The sequence below is a fragment of the Rattus rattus genome, chromosome 14 (assembly GCF_011064425.1).
Source record: "Rattus rattus isolate New Zealand chromosome 14, Rrattus_CSIRO_v1, whole genome shotgun sequence".
NCBI lineage: Eukaryota > Metazoa > Chordata > Mammalia > Rodentia > Muridae > Rattus > Rattus rattus.
The window spans coordinates 75,320,218-75,343,751 of record NC_046167.1 but is presented as its reverse complement, the minus strand read 5'-3'; the positions used below and the strand labels follow the sequence as shown (position 1 = coordinate 75,343,751).

The 23,534-nt window shown below is 42.2% G+C and overlaps 1 protein-coding gene across 7 annotated transcripts in view; it reads right to left on the bottom strand.

The window, feature by feature from the left end:
- Cdc14b (cell division cycle 14B) overlaps positions 1 to 23,534 on the bottom strand; it is a 78,650-nt gene that overhangs the window by 16,779 nt on the left and 38,337 nt on the right. For all 7 annotated transcript variants that reach the window (XM_032884219.1, XM_032884216.1, XM_032884217.1 and 4 more), the window contains 5 exons: positions 11,836 to 11,912; positions 7,314 to 7,380; positions 6,491 to 6,553; positions 3,060 to 3,147; positions 2,341 to 2,571 (listed from right to left, as the gene is read on the bottom strand). In XM_032884219.1, coding sequence (XP_032740110.1) covers positions 2,341 to 2,571; positions 3,060 to 3,147; positions 6,491 to 6,553; positions 7,314 to 7,380; positions 11,836 to 11,912 — 526 coding nt within the window. The remainder of the gene's footprint in view (positions 1 to 2,340; positions 2,572 to 3,059; positions 3,148 to 6,490; positions 6,554 to 7,313; positions 7,381 to 11,835; positions 11,913 to 23,534) is intronic.

Genomic DNA, 23,534 nt, shown 5'->3' with positions numbered 1-23,534 from the left:
CCTTCTCAGTGTTCTGGACTCTTTGCCCACTGTTTACATCTCATGGTGAATCTGTGTTGGCTGGTTTTGTTTTCAGGAATTTTCTACTTGGTTTGCATCATCTAACTTTCTGTTCTGTGACTGTTATGGCCATCTCTTACAGGTTGTTCCCACGTGTATATGCACACAGGTGTCCAGCTCTACCAGTCCACCTTACCCCTTGAGACAGGGTCTGTCAATGAACCTGGAGTTCACTGGTTTCAGCCAGGTGGATAGGCCAGTAAGCTGAGTAAGTCTATCCATCCCCTGTGCAGAGGTTAGGGGTACAGGCAGCCATACCTTATGTTTTTACATGAAGATCTGAGTTCAGGTCCTTTTACTGCTTCTACAGACTCTCCAGTTTGTCCTCATTGCCACTTCCCATGCAATAATTTACCCTTTCTTCTATCTTCAATCATCAAACACAAAACTAACAGTTTGTGAATTTTGTGTTTGTGGTTGTTAGACTTTGTGAGGAACTGACCCTGGATTTTGTTGATTTTTATAATGTTTTTATGTTACAGTATTTTATATCAACACTGACGATATTTTACAAGTGATTACTATCTTTAATCTATGTAAATATTGACCTCTACCATAGACACTTGCTGACATGGCTTTGAGTACTGCCTGGAGTACCAATGGATATCCTTAGCACGCCTTAGCACAGGTCAAATTTTAACAGTTCCCCCAGCACTTGACCCTCTGAGAGTGGTTTAACTTCTTCTATTTCTGAGGGAGTTTTGAAGACTTACAAGGATTCTTGGTTACAAAGTTCTTCCTTATCAGTTTATTGCCTCTGGCCTCCCAGTTTCTAATGAAAGATCAGGTAACTGGAGAGCTTCCTTTTTCTTCTTTCAATGTCTTTGGCTTTAGACAGTCTCATCATAAAGTGTCTTCATGGGAGTTTCTGAGTTTGTTCTGTTTGGAGTTTGCTGAGTTTTGAGAATGTTTACAGTCATGTCTTTCAGAAAAGTGGGAAATATTTCCAGGCACTGTGCCTCCTTTCGCTCTCTCCTCTGTGGACCTCTCACTGCGTGCATCAGCTCTGCCCAGCTCCGTCCAAAACTGCTACCCTTGGCTCCTCTCTCGTTTGACGCCTTTTCTCCTTGTTCCTCAGACCTGGTAGCTTCTTAATGGCTCTGCTCTTTACAGGCCTGGCTTCTTCCTTCTGCCTATTCAACTTTGCTTTGGAACCCTGCCAGTACATTTTTCAATTCATTTCCAGAACTGCCTTTTGGGTTTACATCATGGGCTTTTTCTTGTACTGACACTTGGATTCTGCTCACATAGTCTTCTTCCTCCTTTCACACACGCTCTTTTCACTGTACACACTGTTGAGGTAGCTGTTTTAAATCATCTGCCTGGAAAACGCACTGTCTGATCCTTGTCAAGAATAACAGCTTTCGGGGTTGGGGATTTAGCTCAGCGGTAGAGCACTTGCCTAGCAAGCGCAAGGCCCTGGGTTCAGTCCCCAGCTCCGAAAAAAAAAAAAAAAAAAAAAGAATAACAGCTTTCGTGGGTTTTTCACACTTTCCTGGCCCCCTGCACTGTACTTTTTGGTATATGCCTTATCATCTTCCACTGCAAACTGAACATTTGATGCTGTGATTGTAGCTACATTCCTAACTACAAATACAGTTTTAGCTCCAGAAACTAATTTGGCTTTTTTTTTAAACCTTGCTATTTATTTAATACCTCTTGTTTTCTTAATTAGAGTTAGAGAAGCTCTACTATACTCATACAGTGCACCATCACAGTCACTCCTGGAACATTTAGATTCAGAAAGTGTTACAGCGGCTGAAGCATATCTTACTCTACACCAAGCTGCTGCAAGACCTGAGGACTCCTCTCAGAGACATGACAGACATTTGAAGAAATACACATTTCAGTGTAATAAGATATTGTGGGCTTACTCATGAAGATAATTGACCAGACTCTATATACAAATTAAGGGTTTTAAAATTGATCTTTCTGGGCATCAAGATGGATCAACTGGAAAAAGTACTTACTGCCAAATCTGACACTAGGAGCTCTACCCTTGTGAAGTACATGGTAGGAGAGAACCAAGAACTGATTCCCACATGTTGTCTTTGGAAATTGAGCTCGCGCTCTCTCTCTCTCTCTCTCTCTCTCTCTCTCTCTCTCTCTCTCTCTCTCTCTCTCTCTCCTTCCCCCCACCCCCCCCAACACACACAATAATGTCACAGAAAAACTTAAACTATCCTTTCAAAAATGCAGTTGTCTGGCCATGTAACAAAGGATGCAGCCCATACCCACACGTGTGCACTGCTCTTTAACCCAACCTGGCTGCTTATTTACCTTTGCAATGCACCGCAATGGCACCCTCGACATTTTCACAAATATCCAGAAATTCTTGGACAATTGCCTCAGCAGGGGTGCTGCCATCCGGAAAGAAAAGATCATGGTGATCGAATCCAGCATCCGTAAAGCGCTTAGAATCATACATCCTTTTATTCAGACGGATAATGGTAGTTACATTGTGATTCTTAAAATATGGAATATAAGTCTCAGGAGAATGTTGGTGGTAACCTACATAAAGAAATGCACCACAGCTCGTAAGACGCAGGAAGAACACAACGGAAAGCGGTTTCACCTGAAAGTGGGTGGAAACAATGTCTGGATTGGGGACTGAATACCAATTTGGTTATAACTGTAAAAAACAAAAGTTTTAAAAAGTTAATATCCAGGCAGAACAGTGTGCTCAGATAGCCAAGGGTGGTTACATCACAAAGACTGAGTGAAGCTTAGCTTGGTTCTTTGGTCTCTTTCTCACCAGGGCTGGGTCATCCCTCCAGAGGCAACTCAGGGACCTCCTGCCCAGGAGGTGACCAGAGCAAGACTGAGCCAATCACAGACACCCAAACCTTACAGCCACCAGAAGGCAGGACCCAGTGTGTCCTCCTGTCTTACTCTCACTCACAAAGGGCTGAGATGACAGGCAAACGCTGCAGCGCCCAGCTTACTACCTATTGGGAAAGGAAGAAAGACGAGGCCACACGGGCTGCAGTTTGGCATACCACTTTCCAGCCTGGATCTTGAGTGTGGCCCACAGAAGGCAAGAAACCGCTCTGGTATTATCCAGTTGAAATCTCCATTTTCTGCTTTCTGCAAAGGAGAGAGCATTACAGTTAACCTTTGAACCCTATCTCCTTCCACGTCCCTTCTCAGCACTCAGTTCAAAGCCATTGTCTTTAGCACGTGTGCTGTTTATTAACAGACGCAGCATCTATTTTGCCCTGCTTTGAGTATTCCCAAGGAACAGCTGACTTCTCTGCTGTCAATCACTTTAAAACTGTTTCTTTGCTAGGTTATTAGCCTGGAGAACATAGTCTGTACTCAGACGTTACATTTTCAACTACCTGGTTACTTTATCTGAAAATAGCAAACCAACTCCTGTCATTAGAGCGAGCTTTTCTAGTGTGTGTGAGGAAACTAAAAGCAACGCCCCCCCATCCCCCATCCCCCCATTGTAAGCAACGTCCAATGTAAGCAAAGGTGACTCCCTGAATAAAGAGTGAAGGGTCAGACAGAAGCACACTCTCCACAGAGAAGAGAAAACAAAACACACACACGTTAGACAGAAGGCAGGCATGGATGCCACTCAACTTGCTACGTAGACTAAGATGGCCTTGGACCCAACAGAGCTCTGTCTGCCACTGACTCCCAAGTGCTGGGATAACAAGCATACATACACACCCAACACAACACAGACTTTTTTTTTTTTTTTTTTTTTTTTTTTTTTTTTTTTTCAGAGCTGGGGACCAACCCAGGGCCTTGCGCTTGCTAGGCAAGTGCTCTACCACTGAGCTAAATCCCCAACCCCCACAACACAGACTTTTAAGAAGTGAAAAACCAATTGACTGTGAGAGAATCAATGCCAAAAGAGAAAAATCACTTTAACAATTGCAGTAATATAAACATTGCACTTCATGCACCAACTGCCAGTTTCAGTTTTTTATATACTACTGTGTGTGTGTGTGTGTGTGTGTGTGTGTGTGTGTGTGTGTGTGTGTGTGTGTGTGTGTGTGTGTGTGTGTGTGTGTTTTAAATGTGTGCAGGCCCCAAAGTTGACATCTGATGTTCAATCATTTTCTACTTCATTTTTTGGAACATGGACTCTTACTAAAGCCAGAGCTTGCAGACTCTAACTCAGGCTGGTCTAACTCACCTCAGGGATCATCTGTCTCTTCCTTTTGAGTGCTGGCATTACAGTGAGGCTCAGCCATGTATGCCTCCCTGCCTGGCATATGTGGATTCTAGGGATCCAAACCCTGGCCCTCATGTACAGCAAGTACTTTAAGCACTGAGCTCTCTACCTAGCCCCCAAAAAGTATGTTTTATTTTTATAGGGACAAGCGGGGGTGGGGGTATCTTAGTAATTTGGTTACACGGTCGCCGAAGGAGGTGGTTAAATACTGCACTTTAGAAACAGTGGTATTGTAAGACAGAGCTGGCAGGGTGAACCCCAGGATGTGCTTTATCTTTGCAGTGGAAAAGCTGACTTCGATTGCGGGTCTTTAGAACCAAAGCTGGTTATCTGTGGATGTGGGATATGAACGCATGGAGTGCTGTCTGTAGAGCATCTTCTCACTCTAAATATCTATCTGCAGCAGGACACAAAGCTTTCCTGCCTACAAAGGGCCTTAATACAGCATCTTACACATCACTTGGAGCAAGGGACCCGAGAATCAAGGACTTTTGTTTTTTCTTAATATTTATGTTAAAAATACAGAAGATACCTATGAGGAGTTTATCTGCCTGGACACATTCTCCTGCCCCATCTTTTTCATTTGATAAGGCAGGCTAGAACCAGAGCTCCTAGCAGGGACGAGAATTCAGTCTTGTCAATAATATTCCACATTCCAACATGGGCATGGGCATATGTGTGCGTGTGTGTGTGTGTGTGTGTGTGTGTGTGTGCGTGTGTGTGTGTGTGTGTGTGTGTGTGCGCACATAAACACACACTGTGTGTACACAGCCAGAGGTTGACTTCATCTCCACCTTGTTTTTCGAAACAAGTTTTCTCACTGAACCTTATTCAGTTACAATAGTTGACCAGTGAGCCCCAGGGCTCTCTGCACCTCCCATTACAGGAGTTTACTGCCACACTGGATTCCTTTCAGAGGTGCAGGGGATCTAAATTTAGGTTCTCTTTCTTGACCAGAAAGCCACTTTCCCCAACTCTGCTCCTGGATTTTTAATTTGCAGAATCCAGTAAAATGTTCACTCTTTATTTAAAACTTTTGGGTTTTTGTTTTAAGATAGGATGTCACTATGTAGCCTTGGCTGGCCTGAAACTCACTGACCAGGCTAGCTTCAAAGTTGCAGGGATCTATCTGCTTTCAGATTTCTGAGGGCTGTGATTAAAGGTATTTGCCACCATGCCTGGCTATTTCTGCTTAGCTTCAATAACTTGAAACAGATGGTACAGTTGGGCTACAATGGCCAAGTATACCTTAGTAGTCACTAGACACAGCAAGTCATTACCTTACTGTGCCAACCCTGGGGACTTCAAACCTATATTCCCATCACCATAGGAAGGTCACCAACACTAAAAACAGAACTTAAAATAAGCATTATAAAAATGTACCTGTTCACCTAGAACCACTGATCAATCTCAGAAACCACCACTAAGAATCAGGAATGGAGAACCAAGGTTTAAAGTTGTGATGTTTCTTACCCTACAATTTCATTTTTTCCCCCTTGTGTGCATGTGTGTCCATGCATGTATGTGTGTTGGGTATACACGAACATGTGTGTGGTATAAGCATGTGGAAGCCCAAGGCTAAATTAAGGTGGGATCATTCAGCTGAACCCAGATATGACTGATAGATAGGAAAGACATCATGACCACCTAATATTTGTGTGCACTTGGGGCATTTAAACTCTAGTCATCTCTGAAGCACTTCGCCATATTGCATAATATTAAAAAAAAAAAAAAAAGATTTCTCCTTGTTCCTTTAGGTAGGATAACAGATGGAAAGGTATGTGGGCAAGTAGTGGAATTCTGATGAGCCCAAACTTTCAGTGTTAAGTTCTGGGTCTCACTCGCAGTTGTTCCTGCATCTTAACTGTCCTGAGCACACCTAGATAGCACATGTGTGAGTTTGATTCTTTGAACCATTTCACAACCATATATTCATCAAAGTATCTGGGCCAGTGAGGTGGCTTAACAGGTCAAGCACTTGCCACACAAGTTTAAGGACCTGAGTTTGAGCCCAGAATCCATACCTATTGAAGAGAGGGAACTGACTTTGCAAAGAAGTCTTCTCATCTCACAAACTCATCAATACACAACACACACCCCACACACACCCCACACACACAGTGATGATAATAATAATTAAATTAAAAGCATTATTCTGTACATGAATACAACTATGTCGGTCAATGACACTTCGGTAAAGTGCAAGTAGGGAGAGACTGAAAACAGTAACCTAGAACTTACTTCATAGTGTTCATATTCGTCGAGGTTAAATGAGTTGAAATTAAGGAAGCCATACTGGATTGCCTAAAATCCAAAAGAAAATGTTTATGAACAAAGGTATAAGGAAAATGCCAATTTTCTACCCAATATTTTCTATTAAGAACCAGATGTGTCCTAGAGAGTGCTGTATGCACGCCAAACATTTTCAAAGGTTGAGACCTTTACCCAATACCCCCAATTCCTGCAGCTTTCTGATAAAGTAACTGTAATGCACTTATTTTTATATAAAACTTTGTAACAAATTAATTGTCCAAATTCTGTTGAATTCAAAGTCCAATGCCAGGAGACAATACCGAGTCTCAAAGTCACTACGCTGTTGGTGCAAGGGATGGAACCGAGGACTCTGCATGTGCTAAGCCGACACTTTGCCTCCGTACACCCTGCAGTTACTGTGTCGCTGTAGACACATAAATACACATAAATACATAAATACACATAAATACAACTTGGAGGGAGAAAGTATTCAACTTTTCTCCTTTAAGTGAGGCACACTCAAAGCTAACACTGTTCTAGAACCAAAACTTAACTCTCTTGTGCCTCGTTTTTGTGATGCTGTATTAAACCCTTGGACTCCCACATGCTAAGCAAGGGCTCACCCAACTGAGTGACCATCCCTGTCTGTCTCCTGTCTGTAAGTGCCTTTTCTACCCCAATCAATCAGAAATTCAGAATGAGTTATTTATTGGTTTGGAGTCACTTTATGTTAACAGGAATGGAATACTTCTGACCTTACATACCTGAAAGAACAGCCCTGTGTAGAAGAATGCATCCTCAAGACACTCACCTTTTTTACTGCATGAAAACAGTCGAGAAGTGTAATGTAGAAACTGCAGCTTCCATAGGCAGCATCTCTGAAATGCCCAAAGCGTTACTCAGTTAATGATCTACAACATACTCACCCAATGCAAAGCTGACTAGAATTAAAAACCAAATGCACTCTGCTTCAGTGATCTGTTCAGCATAGAAACAAGCATTCTGCTCCTATAGTTATAGTAGGAAGTTTGAATAATTTAACTAGGTGGCTTTTTTTCCTAATTCTTAAGGGTTAGAATTCCAATAAAATCACAGGAGCATCCAGTAAAATCACTCCACATCTGAACAAGCTCCTAACTACCCAACAGACAGTTCCACTCAAAGACTGCACTGGTCCTATCAGCAATCAACAGAAAGAGAGTGACATCTCAAACAATAGTAATGCATGACTTTGAAAGTAACTGTTAACTACTACCATTGACTTCTGAACATGGCCAATAATTCTCCAACCTAGTTAACCTAGTTAAAGGCACACCAAGTCAACCATGCAAAGAATTTGATGCATGGATTTCTTCAAGAATAACGATGGCTCAAGGCCTGCTTTACTGAATCTGAACATACAAGCTTAGCTTCATGAAGATCCAGACTCCAAGCATACCCCAGTCCTCCCACCAGAGCAATCAGGAATCATCCTTAATTGTTCTTGCACCTTATTCACTGAGGCAAGATCTTTCAACAAACCCAGAGCCCACAAATATGACTGGCTTGCTCCAGGGATACACTGTCTCTGCTTTCCAAGGTAGGAATGATAGTTGGGCTATCATACCCAACCACCATTTATATGGGCTGTGAAGGATCTAATCTCTAGTCCCTGGGTCTGCACATAAAGTGCTTTAACCACTGAGTCATCCTGATGCTTATTAGATGGTTTCTAGACACAGGAAGTTCCAAAACAAACAAGCCCAAGTAACAGGGAAAGGTAGCATGAGAACAGTCTCTGTGGGAGGATGATGACGTGCACAGAGCAGGAGGGGATCTTTGATGTGATAACCACGCCTGATATCCTCAAGTGTGGTAGTCACACACACACACACATATGTAAGTCTTGGCTGTACAAGTTAGTGTTTTGAGCTGGGGTGCAGGCTTAGTGGTTCAGGGTGTGCCCTTGTACGATGTTTTGAGTCTAATCTCTAAGCACTGCACACACATATGTGCAATGCATATGTTAACATCAGTGTTTTCTTCCAAATTGTATTTATCAATTTTTTAAAAAAGGAAAGAAAGGGCTATGGATATTATGCAAACTCTGTATGTGGGCAGGCGTTTTGTTTTTGTTTTTGTTTTTTTTTCTTTTGGGCTCATAATCCCTGCAGATAGGTAGTGCTGTTTTTCTTCAGAATAAGGCTCAAGTTTGTAAAGGACATAGCAGCAGCAAAGGTAAGAGTCACTTCTCTAACTGATAACAAAAGTAAGCTATTGACAACCACGTGATGGGGCATGGTGGTGCACACCTATAACTCTAGCATTTGAGAGGTGGAAACAAAGAGGGTCAGGGGACAATGCAAACTCTCAATCAAAGAGAAAAGAAAGGCACACACAAAACGTACAAAGCTAAGAAGCAGAACATTATTACCACAGACAACAGTAAGACAAGTGTGCTCCTTTAGATTATTTCCTTAAGATAGAAAGTGAGTGACAGGATTTAATAAGAAACCATAGGACACTGGGTACGATGGTACACACCTTCAACCCCAGCATTAGCAAGGTAGAGAATGGTGGAACTTGGTGAGTTTGAGGCAGTTTGGTCTACACACTAAGTTCCAGGATAGCCAGAGCTGTAGAGAAACCCTGTCTCAAAAGGGAGGGCAGGAGGAATGGAAGTTAGAAAGGGGAGGGAGGGAGGGAGGGAGGAAGGAAGGAAAAGAAACAGGCCGGGCAGGGTGATACTGCGGAGTCCAGCATGGCCTTGGTAGGGACAGAATAACATGGTTCCTGTCCCTGAGACAGGGCCAGCAAGTGTGGGCCTCCATGAATGCTTGTTTGTATAATAACGTGCATATTTTCACATTACTCTGAGGCATGTCCACTCAATATTAATGACTCCATGATAAAAGATAGCATAGGCAAAGATGTGGCTAATGTCTCGGCAAAATGGTAAACACTGGGACCTTCAGAACAGTCCTTAGGCAGTAGAAAAGAACTCTAAAAACATGAGTTTAAAAATACAATTTCTCAACTATGCAAAAATATAAAGACACGATACAAACTGCATAAGGGGCATCACAGATCTAAAGGAACAGTGGCAGCTGCACTATGACCCAGCTTATCAGAAAGATGCTTATAAATGCAGGCAGATTCCTGCGTTCAGGGTCAGCCTGGGACAGAGCTAATTTAGGTCCAGGTGTGGTCAGAATGGTGATTCCAGGGCTGGGCTCCACACAGCTAACTTACTGTCTGTGCTTATGTTCGCTGTCTCTCCCTAAGAGTCAAGGGGCTAAAGTCGTGGAATGCTGATTCGTGGGATGGTTAAGAGGGAACCTGGAATAACTGAATTGATAAGAGTGAGCTTTTAGAGTCTATAGGAGATGAGCTACCAGAAAGTGACAGCAATTCTTTTTTAGAATTTTTTCCTAGCAAGAGCTGAGCTATCTGGAGATCTCTGGAGAGAGATCACAGCCCTTCAAGAATTTTTTTCTAATGGGATTTCTGACTTTAGTTGGAAATTCCACGCAGAATGAACACAGCTCTTTTAGAATGTTTCATACTTTTCTAGCAGCTATCCAGAGAAGACTCTCTGAAGAGTGAACACAGCTCTTTTAGAACATTTTCTGGCTTCTGATTTTGATTGGAAAACCCAAGAATTACTTTTAGAATTTTGAGTTGATCCAAGAATTTTTTATAGTGGTTTTTCTGACCTTGGCCAGAAAACTCATGAGCTATCCAGAGAGCTTTTAGAATTTCTCTAGCAGAGAAAGCAGTCTTGAGCAGAAAGTTAGCTGTCTCAACCATTGAGTTTTTAGAATAGCGACAAAAATCTATCTACAGCAGAAGAACACAGAGAAGGGGGTGTCTGGAAAGCCGTCTCAGCAGAACAAAGGCCATCAAGCTTGGATCACTTGGATCACGATTGGACCAGTCATCTTTGCTGCTCCTAGACATCCCTCCTCTCAGAACTCCCTCTCCAACTGAGGCTGGTCCTTGGCAGTGGCACACACTTTTAATTTCAGCCATCAGGGGGCAGAAGTGGGGCAGATCTGAGTCTGAGGACAGCCTAGGCTACACAGAGAGTTCCAGGAAAGCAAGGCCTACATAGTAAGAGTCTATCTGAAAAAAATAAAATAAAGATAAAATGTGAACAAGGAAATTAGGAAATCCTGGGAGGCTCTAGCTGAACTGGGCTTGAGGCTGCTACATTCTGGCCAGTAAGCCTGTTTACATTAGGAGTCCATGTGTTCTAAGCTGTGAGAATGGCAACAAGAACTTATCCCTTTGGAGAGAACTCTCCAAAAGAGGTCATCGCTGTGCTGTCACAGCAGATCCATGTGCTGGGGATGTTCACTCTGGGTTCACAGATGCAAAATTGCTTCTAACAGACACAACTGGTTGCTGTTACAAGTTGAGAAGATGAGTGGAGAAGATGACTTCACCTCAGCACCGCCCTCTCTCTTCCTACACACCTCACATCACAGAACACTTGGGGTAGTCTGCTAGGCAACAAGGAAGGAACACTGGCTCAGTCACGGCCTTCAGCTACCACTCCACTGGAATCTGAACGTTGCCCCAACAATGGAAGCCCTGTTTCAAGGAGTAGAGAGGGTTCCACAGAACGATCTGAGGAGACTGTTTTCAGTTAGGAAGATACTCCGGAGTTCATCTATAAGACACCGGATTAATCAGCTCATAGCTTTTTAAACATTTTTTTTTCCTTTAAAATTCTTTCAAGATCATCACACTAGTTAGGAGGCGAGGCTGCGATCCTCACAGGCAGGAGCATCTAAGCCTGACTCCTCCACACAAAGCTGCCGGACAGGCTTTGTTGCAGGTGTGTCTACATCCCCAGCCACACCCACCACCTCTGCTGGCTGCGCCCCTGGGAAAAGGGGGTCAGGTGCTGTCCCATAAAGTTCCTCCTGCTGGGTAGGGAAACTCCCTGGTCAGTTGCACAGGGGTAGCAATGAGAACAGTACCATGAGGATCCTCCCCTAGTTACATCACAGCTTGGTTCTCTGGAAAGTTCTACTCCACCCCTACCATTTCAAAGAGAAGGCAAAATCAGAAGACATTTGACATTCTGATAACAGAAATGGTGTGCACGCATGTGTGGGTGTGTGTATGTAGTCACCAGTGTCTACCAAACAGAAGACAGAAGTGACAACATTCCAACAATGTAACTGTTAAGACTCCTAGGTGTCACATCATTGACATGCCTTCCTGTCGGGGCTTTACTTTCTGGTTTTGGGTTTTTTGGTTTTTTTTTTTTCCCAGAATCACCACCAAAAGGTTCCTGGTAAGAGTCTCGTCAAGAACATCTACCACGTAACCTGCATGTTTACCTGAAAGGAATATAGGCTGTATCCCCGAAGATTAATGTTCTATACGCGTCTTCTGGTGCCCTCCCCAAATATATAACCTGCATTTGGAAAGAAAAGAAAAGGGCATTTTACTCCTCAATGACATAGTTCTGTCACCAAGAAGCCATTTCTGCACAAGCTGCAGCCAATCAACAGAGCCAAGTTCTCACGGGATCCTAGCCATGAGTTAACTGCTTGTCTCAACCTGCCAGAGATTGCTCTTTGCCACACCAACACTTCAAACGACCTGTGCTAAGTGCAGCATTTTAAAAGCACATTTTTCAGATCTAGATGTTTGAGTGACGTGCTTTAAATTTCCCTTCATGAGCAGCCTCAGAGTGGACAAGTGGAGGTGGAGTTGCGAACTGGAGTGGGGTGAAATGGAACCCCAAAAGCAGGGGTTCGAATTAGTATTGTTGTTGTTGTTACTATTACTTTAGTACTTGTGAATATGGCCGACAGGACACATGTGGAAGTCACAGGACAACTTGTGAAGTTGGTTCTCTCCTTTCCTCCACGTCGGTTCCAAGGACCATACTCTAAGTCCCCAGACCTATACGGCAAGTGGCTTTACCTGCTGACCAATCTCACTGGTCCCAAGCTATTTCTAAAAGTTATTTATTTTATGCTAGGAGTGTTTTGCCTCCATATATATCTGTGTACTGTGTACATACAGTGCTGAGGTCAGAAGAAGGTGTTAAAGACAGTGTGAGCCGCCATTCGGGTGTTGGGAATTGAACTCAGATCTGCAAAAGCAGCCAGTCTCTTAACTACTGAGCCATCTCTCCAGCTTTCCCACTCCCTTCCAGTTAGGCACACAAAGAGGCCCAAATTATTCCAATGCTGACCTATAGAAAATATATTTTTAATTACAATAGTAAAATTCCAATCTAGGTTAAAACTGCAGCTCAGCAGCACAGCACAGGCTCAGCAATGCACAAGACATGGCATAAAAGGGGAAATAAAAAAGTTACCAAGTTAACTACAAGCTAATTCTTTTTATTTTTTTGTTTTTGTTTTGGTTTATTTTTTGTTTTGTTTTGTTTTGTTTTTGTTTCATTTGGTTTGGTTTTTCCAGACAGGGTTTCTTTGTGTAGCTCCTGGCTATCCTGGAATTTACTCTATAGACCAGGCTGGCATCGAACTCAGAGATTCCCCTGCTTCTGCCTCCCTCATCCCTCCCCAGTGCTGAGACTAAAGGCATGAGCCAAGCTTATCTCCAGTGTTTAATACTGTATGTGGAAGCCGATTCTGAAGGCTTAGTTTTCAATTCCTTAACTCCCGATGCAAGCATAGATGGGCTCTAAGGTTTTGCCCATTGTGTAGAACTCAGTGTACTCACTGTTGAGGGCTGCACCCCCAGCACAGCTGTTCCGAGCCTGCCGGCTAACCATACTGTTGCTGTAATATGCAAACATTTGATAAAACGAGACACAGAGCAGGGTCACGCTGACCGCATCCCCTGTTGTGTTCTGTATGTTCTGTATATGGTTTGTTAATCTTAAGGAATTCCACAAAGCTTTTCGTAGGACCCATCAAATTAAAGGCCAATATGAACTTTTATGTCTAAAATGTCTTCAGTCAGAGCTGACCACCGGGCAGCACTTCCTGCATATGAGCTCATTGTGTTTTTTTTTTTCATTCATTTTTTAAAAAGATTTATTTATTTATTATATATATAAGTACACAATCGCGGTCTTCAGACACACCAGAAAAGGGTATCAGATCTCATTACAGATGGTTGTGATCCCATGTGGTTGCTGAGATTTGAACTCAGGACCTCTGAAAGAACAGTCAGTGCTCTTAACCACTGAGCTATTGCTCCAGCCCCGGTTTTTTCCTTTATAAGCCTGCCCTGAGAAATGTTTGTTGTTGTTGCCCCAGATAATTCTGAGTTACATCCATGATCTGATTAGTATCAGGTGTGTGTTCAATAAACCATTCCTATCTGACTGAGATTGGTGTTTATCTGGTTTGCAGAGAGAACACTTATGAAATTAAGGAAAACTTAAAATAGTTCATAAGTAGCTGATTTAAATGTAAGCCTATCACTGGATTAAAAACATTTACTAAGGGCATTTAGAACTAATTATAAAGATTTGACAGTTTCTAGACAACACTCCAATTATTTTCTTTTTTTTTTTTTTAAGATTTATTATGTATAAGTAAACGGTAGCTGTCTTCAGACACACCAGAAGAGGGCATGAGATCCCATTACAGATGACTCTGAGCTACCATGTGGTTACTGGGATTTGAACTCGGGACTTCTGGAAGAGAAGTCAGTGCTCCTAACCACTGAGCCATCTCTCCAGTCCTTATTTTCTGTTTTAACAGTTATAAATGGACTGTTTTCCCATGGTCTAAACGGTTTCTTACTAGAATTTTATTCCATTTACTCTCCACAAACAAGAGCTGTGATGGCTAATCTTCACTGTCAACTTGACTGCATTTGGAATCATCTAGAAGATGCTCTTCTGTGAGTGTCTGAAGGTATTTCCAGAGAGGTTTAACTAAAGATAAACAACTTGCCCTCCCATGGGCTGAGGTTTTAAATCAAACAAACAGGGCAAAGTGGGGACAAGACAAGATTCCCTGTTCTCTGCATCTTTGTCATTTGAGAAGAGTCCCAGTCACATCGTCCTACATGAACGCACCATGACAGGCTCACCTTCTTCAATCATGAGCCAAAATTAATCCTTTACGTAGCTCTTGATAGATATTTAGTCACAGCAATGGAAAAAGAGATACACTACCTAACAGAACGCTCAAACATTTACTTACCCTCAGTAGCAGTAGGAAAAGGTCCAGCGAAATGTAAATCAATCCCAAGAATAAAGAAATGTGTTTCCCGGATGTCCAGGAACTAGACTGACCTTGAACTGAGTGATCCACCTGCTTCTGCCTCCCGAGTGCTGGGATTAAAGGCTTGTGCCACTGGCACCTAACTAAGAAATATGTTAAGTCTTACCTAATTACATAATTGCCTAAATTATCAAGTTTTCAAGTAAAACAAACCAACTTACAAATATCACCTATACTCTCATTCAACTCATCGGACTCATTCAACACATGCATCCCTAAGGTAGAGCCTAACAACAGTTCTATTATTATTTATTTAGGAAAAAAATGATACACTACTTCATAAAAACTATGAATTTAGGGCTATAGGCTGCTCTTCCAGAGATCCCAAGTTTAATTCCCAGCAAACCCATGATGTCTCACAATTGTCCATGACGGGATCTGAATCCCTCTTCTGGTATGTGTGAAGTCAGTGCACCCATATAAATAAGATAAATCAATAAATCTTTTAAATAACTACATAATTTAAAAATCCAACCTGTTTAAAATATTTTATTTTACTTTATTTTATATTTTATTTTGTTTCTGTTGTGTTGGTTAGTGTTGACAAGGCCTAGAATCACCTAGGAAGAGATTCTTGCTGAGAGGCATGCCAATGGGAGACTATGCTAATTGTTAATTTATAGGAAGACCCAACCTGTTATGGGAGATAACCATTCCCTAGGGAGGGCTTCCTGGACAGTGAAAGAGAGGAGGAAGTTAGCTGAGAGCAAGCAGACAGGCATTTCTTCCTTTTTGCTCTTGGTTGTGGATGTGATAGCAGTTCCTACCTTTGCTTCCCCTCAAGAATGGACTGAACTTGCAATTGTAAGCCAAGTAAGCACCTTCTCTCCTAAATTGCTTGTTGAGATCTTACCACAGCAACAGAAGTAAAACATGAAACTGGAACACCCTTACACCCTCCAGGTGTCTCCTTCCCTTTGCTCAGACTAACCACTCCTCTAATGTGGATCTGAGATGGCCTCCACAGGCGTGGGTATTAAAATCTGGTCTTCATGTTGTTGTCATGGAGGAGGAGGCCAAAGGGTAATTTAGGTCACTGGGGGTGTCCTTGAAGGAGACTTTGGGACTTGGCAGTTTCTTCTTTCAACCATTCTGAATAGACATGAGGTAAGCAGGTTGCCCACCACATGTTCCTTGCCCTAATGCACTGTCCCCATGTCACAGGCCCCAGCACAAACTGAACACATAATTGAGACATAAATGCAAAAGCACAATCCACCATGAAGCTCTCCTCATCACAAGGTATAATCTCAGGTATGTTTCGGTACTAGAAAGTTGACTAACACACGATGACTCTAATAAATCTTACCTTTTCTCCATTCTGTTAAAAACAAAAACAAAAAAACAAAAAAACAAAAACAAAAAAAAAACCGAAAAAGCCCTCTGAAACCAAAACCCAAAGCTAAATTTAAAAGCCCTGCCACAATGCCACTTCTTCCTGTGGATCACCTGCTAACAAAACTGTAAGCAGCAACTGAACAAGCGAAAAGTGACTTTGAAAAAATAATTTTAAGTCAAAATCAGGTTTTGGTTGCATGAGAGCCGGGCCTTGTCACTGTTTCCAATACTGACCCTATTGGCTACAAAAATAAAGGCCAAGATAAGACCTGAAAACTTCAGCATTTATGTGCATGTCACTGTATTCTTGGGAGTCTCTCCAGCCCATGAATTGCAACTTCCCAGTGGACTTCTAGAAGATATATAGCTTTGGCTGTGCATGGAAGGCCACAGATTTATGGCTGAAAATTACAATTTTGTGCTAGGCTTTGCCCCAATTTGCATCTGTGTTAGTTCACTTTCCATCACTGTGACAAAGTGCCTAGGATAATCATCTTACACGGTGGTGGGGGTGGGTGGCATTTTGGTTAAATTTGGAGAGGTTTAGCCCATGGTCATCTGGGTTCTTTTGTACTGTCTTTGGAGTAAAAAGCCTTGGTGGACGTATGTAAAGAGCCCAAAGCAATGGAAAACTGATGATGCCACCTACTGAGCCATACCAGAGACTCACAAACATGACGAACCTAGGAAAGGCAACATCTTTCTTTCAAATGGACAGTTATCACCTTTTCAGGTAACAAGAGGGTGATGATCAGAGCTACTATTTCATCACAACTGCTTGTTTATCTTCCTTTCTTCCTTCCTTGATAAAGGTTTCCTGATAAAGATTCACCATGAAGCCTGTAGCTGGCCTGATTGACTGACTGATTAAGAGTTCACTATGTAGCCTGTGGCTGGCCTGATTAAGTGACTTACTGATTGACTGATTGATTGATAAGGGTTCACCTGTAGCCCTGTGGCTGACTGACTTACTGACTTACTGACTGACTGGCTGACTGACTAATTGATAAGAGTTCACCATGTAGCCCTGTGGCTGGCCTGATTAAGTGACTGACTGACTGACTGATAAGGGTTCATCTGTAGCCCTGTGGCTGACTGACTTACTAACTGATTTATTGATAAGAGTTCACCATGTAGCCATGTGGCTAGCCTGGAACACTCTATATAGAGAACTCACTGCAACTTTCATTAATGATCAAATCAGGTATCAGACTATAAAAATTCCTGAATGCGTGGGACACTTTAGACAAGAGATTTCCTGAAGGTTACTAAGAGTTATAATAAATAGAACTGTCAAGAAGGAAAAAAAACCTTCTAAGACAGTATATTCTTTAATAAATCACCTGAACAAATACGTAAATCAAAGCACCTGGAAGTCAATAAGGCAAAGGAGTTGGATTTGCTGTGTATTCCTGAACGTGTGTGCATATACACATAATTCAAATGAAATCCAGAGAACCTTTATTCAGAATTTCTTAGCTTTCCACCTTCTTCTCTATACAGAACTATACACATTTTTTTCCTTAACAATTTAAAGCAATTTTTATTCCACAAGAATGTAGCTTTTTAGGGGTTGGGGATTTAGCTCAGTGGTAGAGCGCTTGCCTAGCAAGCACAAGGTCCTGGGTTCAGTCCCCAGCTCGAAAAATAGAAAAAAAAAAAAAAAAAAAAAAAAAAAAGAATGTAGCTTTTTGGTTTCTTTTAATACCAAAATGGTGGTGTCCTGACTTCCTTCTGAACTTCAAAAGAAAATAGCCTTTAATTCGTTAATAACTGTGGGTTAGTCTTAGAACACAAGTTCAATTCAAAAAATAGAGCAGTACAGCAATTTTTTCCTATGGGCGGTGAGAGAACACTCCAGATTCTAACCATGAATTTTTAAAAACTGCATTTTAAATCTATTTGGGGAATGACTATACAAAAAATAGTTAAGACTTAACCCTAACCCTGAAAGAAACTTAAGAGATTTAATGTAAACCTCTGTACATAAGTATTAAATATTTGTTAGCAGGCTGGAGAGATGGTTCGTGGTTAAGAGCAGTTGCTGAACTTGCACAGGACTTGGGTTCAGTTCCCAGTTGGTAGCTCAAGACCACGTATAACTAAATTCGGGGATCTGACACCCGCTATGCACTCCACGCACAAACACTGTATGCATGTGGTGTGGTGCACATAATTACATGCAGGCAAACCCTTATACTTTTTGTTTTTCAAGTCAGGGTTTCTGTGTAATCCTGGCAGTCCTGGAACTTGCTCTGTACACCAGGCTGGCCTCGAACTCAGATCTGCCTGCTTCTGGCTCCCAAGTGTTAGAATTAAAGGCACGCTCATTTTCAGAAATAAATCTTTTTAAAAAATATCTGCAGTGTTTGTTTTCAAAGCAATTCATTTTTTTGATGAGAAGACTTTTCCAAGTGAAGCTATTCTCAATGTGGTCCTTAGGAGAAATCTTATTAAGTGATTTCTATACTAAAACAAGTGCTCAGTTTAGCAACCTCTAAATCAACACAATTTTATAATATGTTGCTGTTGCTTATTTAGACACAAGAAATGCCTCAGCAAAGTCTTTCAGGATATTTTTATCAGAAGCTATGTATACAGAATGCCCACTCGAATGTCATGGTGCTATTTTGAAGCCAGGAAACAGATGATTACCAAGAAAAAGATTAGCTACTATGACAGCCAGATTCCAAGACAGTCCCAAAGAACCTTAGCTCCTTGTGTTTCCACCTTTAACCTGTCCTCTCAGAAATGACAGAAGTGACAGGAGTGTAGGGCTGAAAAGCTGGCTCAGTGGTTAGAAGCTACTCTCCTAGAGAACCTTTTTACTTCCAGGTTTTCTGCCATCCCCAAGATTTAATAATTTGTTCATTTATTTATTATGTATACAGTGTTCTGTCTGTATGCCAGAAAAGAGCATCATACTGGTAGCTGGTTATGAGCTACCATGTAGTTGCTAGGAATTGAATTCCGCACCTCTAAAAGAACAGACAGTGCTCTTAACATCTGAACCAGATCTCAAGTGCACTCTCAGAGGTTTTTCTCCCAACCTACACTGGTGCCACACAATGGTCTCTAACTCCAATCCCAGGGGATCAGACACCATCTTCTGGCCTCCAAGGGCACTGAACACATGTGATGCACAGGCAGACATGTAGACAAAACTCCCGTGCACATAAACAAGTAAGTTTTAATAAATGTTTAAAAAGGAGGGGGGAAATAACCCGACAGATTGGGACTTTTGGGATGAGGTAATGGAGAATGTGTCTGTCTTGCTTTTCCTGAGATCTTGCATTCTGGAAAATAAACCATCATTTTTGGGGCAATCCTCAGCAGATCACACAATGAAGAGTGTCTCCTGCTCAAGTCCAACAGTGGCTTGCTGGAGATGTGTGTGAGCCACCTCTGGAGACAATCGTCCAGAAAGCTAAAGACCAGGAACTGAGAACCTGACCCGTCCAAGAGAAGCAACTCCCAACTCCTAACCTAAGGGAACTAAGGGAATAGTGCTGGGGATCTAACTCAGCTGAATGAGTGCTCACCCAGCATGCACACAAATGGGGCCAGGGGAGGCGGATATTGAGATATAAAGTGAATAAATAAATATTTGCCAAAACCTGGTTATTTACTGTAAGGTAACTCTAGAGGTGACTTGTAGGTCATGCAGCAACACACTCGACAGGAAGGAAAACAACTCAGTTTATAAAACCAGATAAGCAAAACAACTGAAAAATTACATGACCACTGCAGAGATGTGACGTGACTACTCATTTCTGTGCAGAAACAGAAATCACAAAGGAAAAATTAAGTACCTGTAGCAAGATGGTCTTGCAGGTGAGAATGCTGGCTACAAAGCCTGCCTTTGATCCCTGGTAATCACAAGGTGGAGAGAACTAAATCTCAGAAGTGGTTGTCTGGGCTCCATAGATAAAGAAGTACAAGCATGTGAAATAAATATACATAAAAATACTGTAGGAAATACTTAAGACAGTAGGGTTTTCAAGATTGTTTTAAATCAATGAACAGCAGCCAGACAAGAATGGTGGTGGTGGTGGTGTGCGTGTGTGTGCGTGTGTGTGTGCGTGCGTGTGTGTGTGTGTGCATGCAGGTGGTGTGAGGGGGAGAGAAGACTAACGTTAGAGAATGAGAGACAGACAGACAGAGACTGCAGCTCCGGCTACTTGGAAAATGAAGCAGAAAGCCTAAGGCCAGGAGCACAGAGCCAGCTGGAGAACTCAGCTCTCTGGTACAAGCAGAAAGCCAAACCAAACATGAGGGTCAAAGACAGTTTCACATTGTTGTTGTTGTTGTTGTTTTAGGTCTTTGATAACAATTCTGGGTCTTGTGAGCCTGTGGTCCTGGAATGGAAACCACTGGAAGGTGCTCCTAAGTGACAGAAGGACTTGCAACCTAGAAAAGCATCCCTACTCCATCTTACATGGTTTTAATTCTGACAAGCCTGGCCTCCAGCAACAAAAACCCAACTAAACATGTGTTTCTTATTTCTGTTCTTATACACGCTTTGAAGCTTCATCTGCACACTTAGGAGAGGCTCTGATAATGTGTCGAGACCAAACAGAACACCAGTTACTGAGCCAGACTTAAGAACAACAAAAGGCATTTGGGTCCCAACAACCAACATAGCCACAGGAGAAAGCAATAAACTATTTGCAAATATTCTTTATGCAGAAAATGTCACAATGTTTGCAGCCTTTAAAAGCTCCTGTAACTATTTTCACATGTCAGCCAGATGACACAGTCTTTCCTATGCCAAGAATTTGACTGAGTTTAAAACAAAAACAAAACAGAACTGTCTCCAAATTACCACAGCATGTGCACAAAATCAATACAAGTACACATTCAGCTGCTAAAAGGTAGGCAGAAGCAGAATATACACAACTCAGATTCACAAAACGACGAACTAAAACTTTCACAATGGGTTTTTCTTTTGATGTGTGTGAACGCTGTATGCACGAGTGGAAGCTGGAAGTCAATCTCAGGTGTCACCCTCCTTTGAAATGAGTCTCTCTTTGTCCTGAAGCTCAGTCAGGCTACAGTTGTGATCAGAAACCCTCCATCTCCAACCTCCAGCACTGTGACTTTGTGCCTATCACCACACCCAGTATATGGGTTCTAGGAATCAAACTCAAATCCTCAACTACTTTAGCAACTGAGCCCAGCCCCTAACTCATTTTTTAAAACTAATCAGATTGCCAGGTCTGATGGCACAGGCCTGTTATTTTAGTACCAAGGAGGCTGAGGCAGGAGAATGCAGAGTCTGAAACCAACCTGAGCTACAAAGCTCTGTTTCAAAGGGAAAACAAACAAACAAACAAAGAAAAAAAAAGACATCAGATGGGCTTAGCTTTGTTACTTTTACTTAATGCATTATAGCTGTCCTTACTTTAGGTATAGAACTTGAAAATCAAATACCTTGTTACCAGCCGGGTACAGCATCACATGCCTTTAATCCCAGCACTCAGGAGAAAGAGGTAGGCAGATCTCTGAGTTTGAGGCCAGCCTGGTCTACAAAGTGAGTTCTAAGACAGCTAAGGGCTATTACACAGAGAAACACTGCCTCCAAATAAACAAGAAACAACTAAACATTCCTCTCTACAGAAGCCAGTCTGTAAAAATGAGTGAGCTGGGCTTGGATGTAAGTCCTGAACACTGCTACAGTTTAAAACACAAAAACAAAGCAAAACTCTTGATTCTTTCTCCAATCTGTTTTTCTGACAGTTCCATGCAGGTCTATAGAACTGTTTAGTCATGTTGACTTTCGTTTTTGTCTTTAGAGGCGGATCTTACTATGTTACCTTGGCTTGCCTATTACTTGCTGTGTAGGCCAGGCTGGCCTGGAATTTAAAAAGACCCACCTGCTCCTACCTTTACAGGGCTGAAATTAATAAAAGCTTATGCCACCATGCTCAGTGCATTTAGATCTTTTCTTTAAAAAAAGAAAGATCTTTTGTTTTGTTTTGTTTTGTTTTTTTAAAAACAGAGTGTCATGTAGCCTAGGCTGAATGCTTGAGCCTCCTGTCTCTGACTCCCAAGAGTTAAGGATTGAAAGCACGTACATCACACCAGGTTTACTCAGTATTAGAAATCAAACCCAAGGCTTGCTGCACACGAGGCAAGTACGTCAAGGTGAACTATAGCCCTAGCACTGTGATCTCAATTTTTAAACACGGAGTGGGGGTGAAAGGACTACAACCATTTAAAAATACTCCATGAGTTACACAACCCTTGCAGGCTGATCTTCTCCAAAGGAGGCATTAGCTGTTCATCTGGGATCGCCCTGTTGTTACTGATAGGAGGCCACTGCTCAGCCCTTATTTATAGACAGCAAACCATCCTGCCTAAAACCAGGACTGAAGTGAAGAGCAGAGCAGCAGATCTGCAAACAACCATCACACACAGTCAAAGGGTCAAAGTTAATACCACTCAGCCAACCCCAGGGGCCACAGTGTCTGGGGTGCTTACTGGAGTGGACAGAGATGTGAGCCTCATGAGCTGGGCGCAGCAACAGCCTCCACCCTGGAACAGCTGAGGGCCTGGCTGCTGTGTTACAGTTGCCTGGTTGTTCTCTCTGCCTCTTATAACACATGAGGAGGGGTTTACACAGAGTGACAGAGCCTGTGACCATCCACCTGGCTCTACCTTATGGTCTCGTCTGCACCAACTGAACTGCTGACTGAAATCAATCTGACGCTCAGCTTCCAGACTCCAGTCTTAGCCCCATTTCACGTCCAGTTCCTTGCCCTGAAGCCATTTTAGCTGACTGCCCAGAGTCCAAAACAATGAAATCCCTTAACAAATGGACCAGAGGGCCAAAAGTTCACCATTAAAGTCCTAAAGTTCTCAGCTTCACTTCTCAGACTGTGGGATTCTACTCACAGACGGCTGAGTACAGGCTCAGGAATTAATTAAGGCCATAATTTTCCACATGAATGCTTACAAGGTAAGCCATTCTAAGGACTGTAAGAACTGCTTTTAAAAAAATACAATGATAAATTACTTACCAGGGAACTTACAAGTTACCACAATTAACTCTTCCAGAGTAATTTATTAACCATGGAAGAGAGCAAATTTGCAAGCCACAAGGTAAGTGTTCTGCTGTGTCATGGAGTCTACACTTTGGAAGCTTTGTTTTTATTTTTTTTTTACAGAGAAAAATGTTATAAGTCTTGCCCTCAAAGTATGTATAACCTGAGGAAGGGATGAGGCAGCCTACAGAAAGGCTTAACAGGAGGATGACCACAGATAATAAACAGTAAGGCTGAATGGTAACTGCTTCTAATTTAAAAAGCGGATCTCAAGACAGACAGCAAGACAGCTCAGTGGATAAAGGAACTTGCCACCAAGGCTGAAAATCTCAGCTGGATCCCTGGATCCCACGTGGTGGACATCTTAAAAGTTGTCCTCTGACTTCCAAATGTGTACCATGGCATGCACAAACATACAAATACACAAATAACACA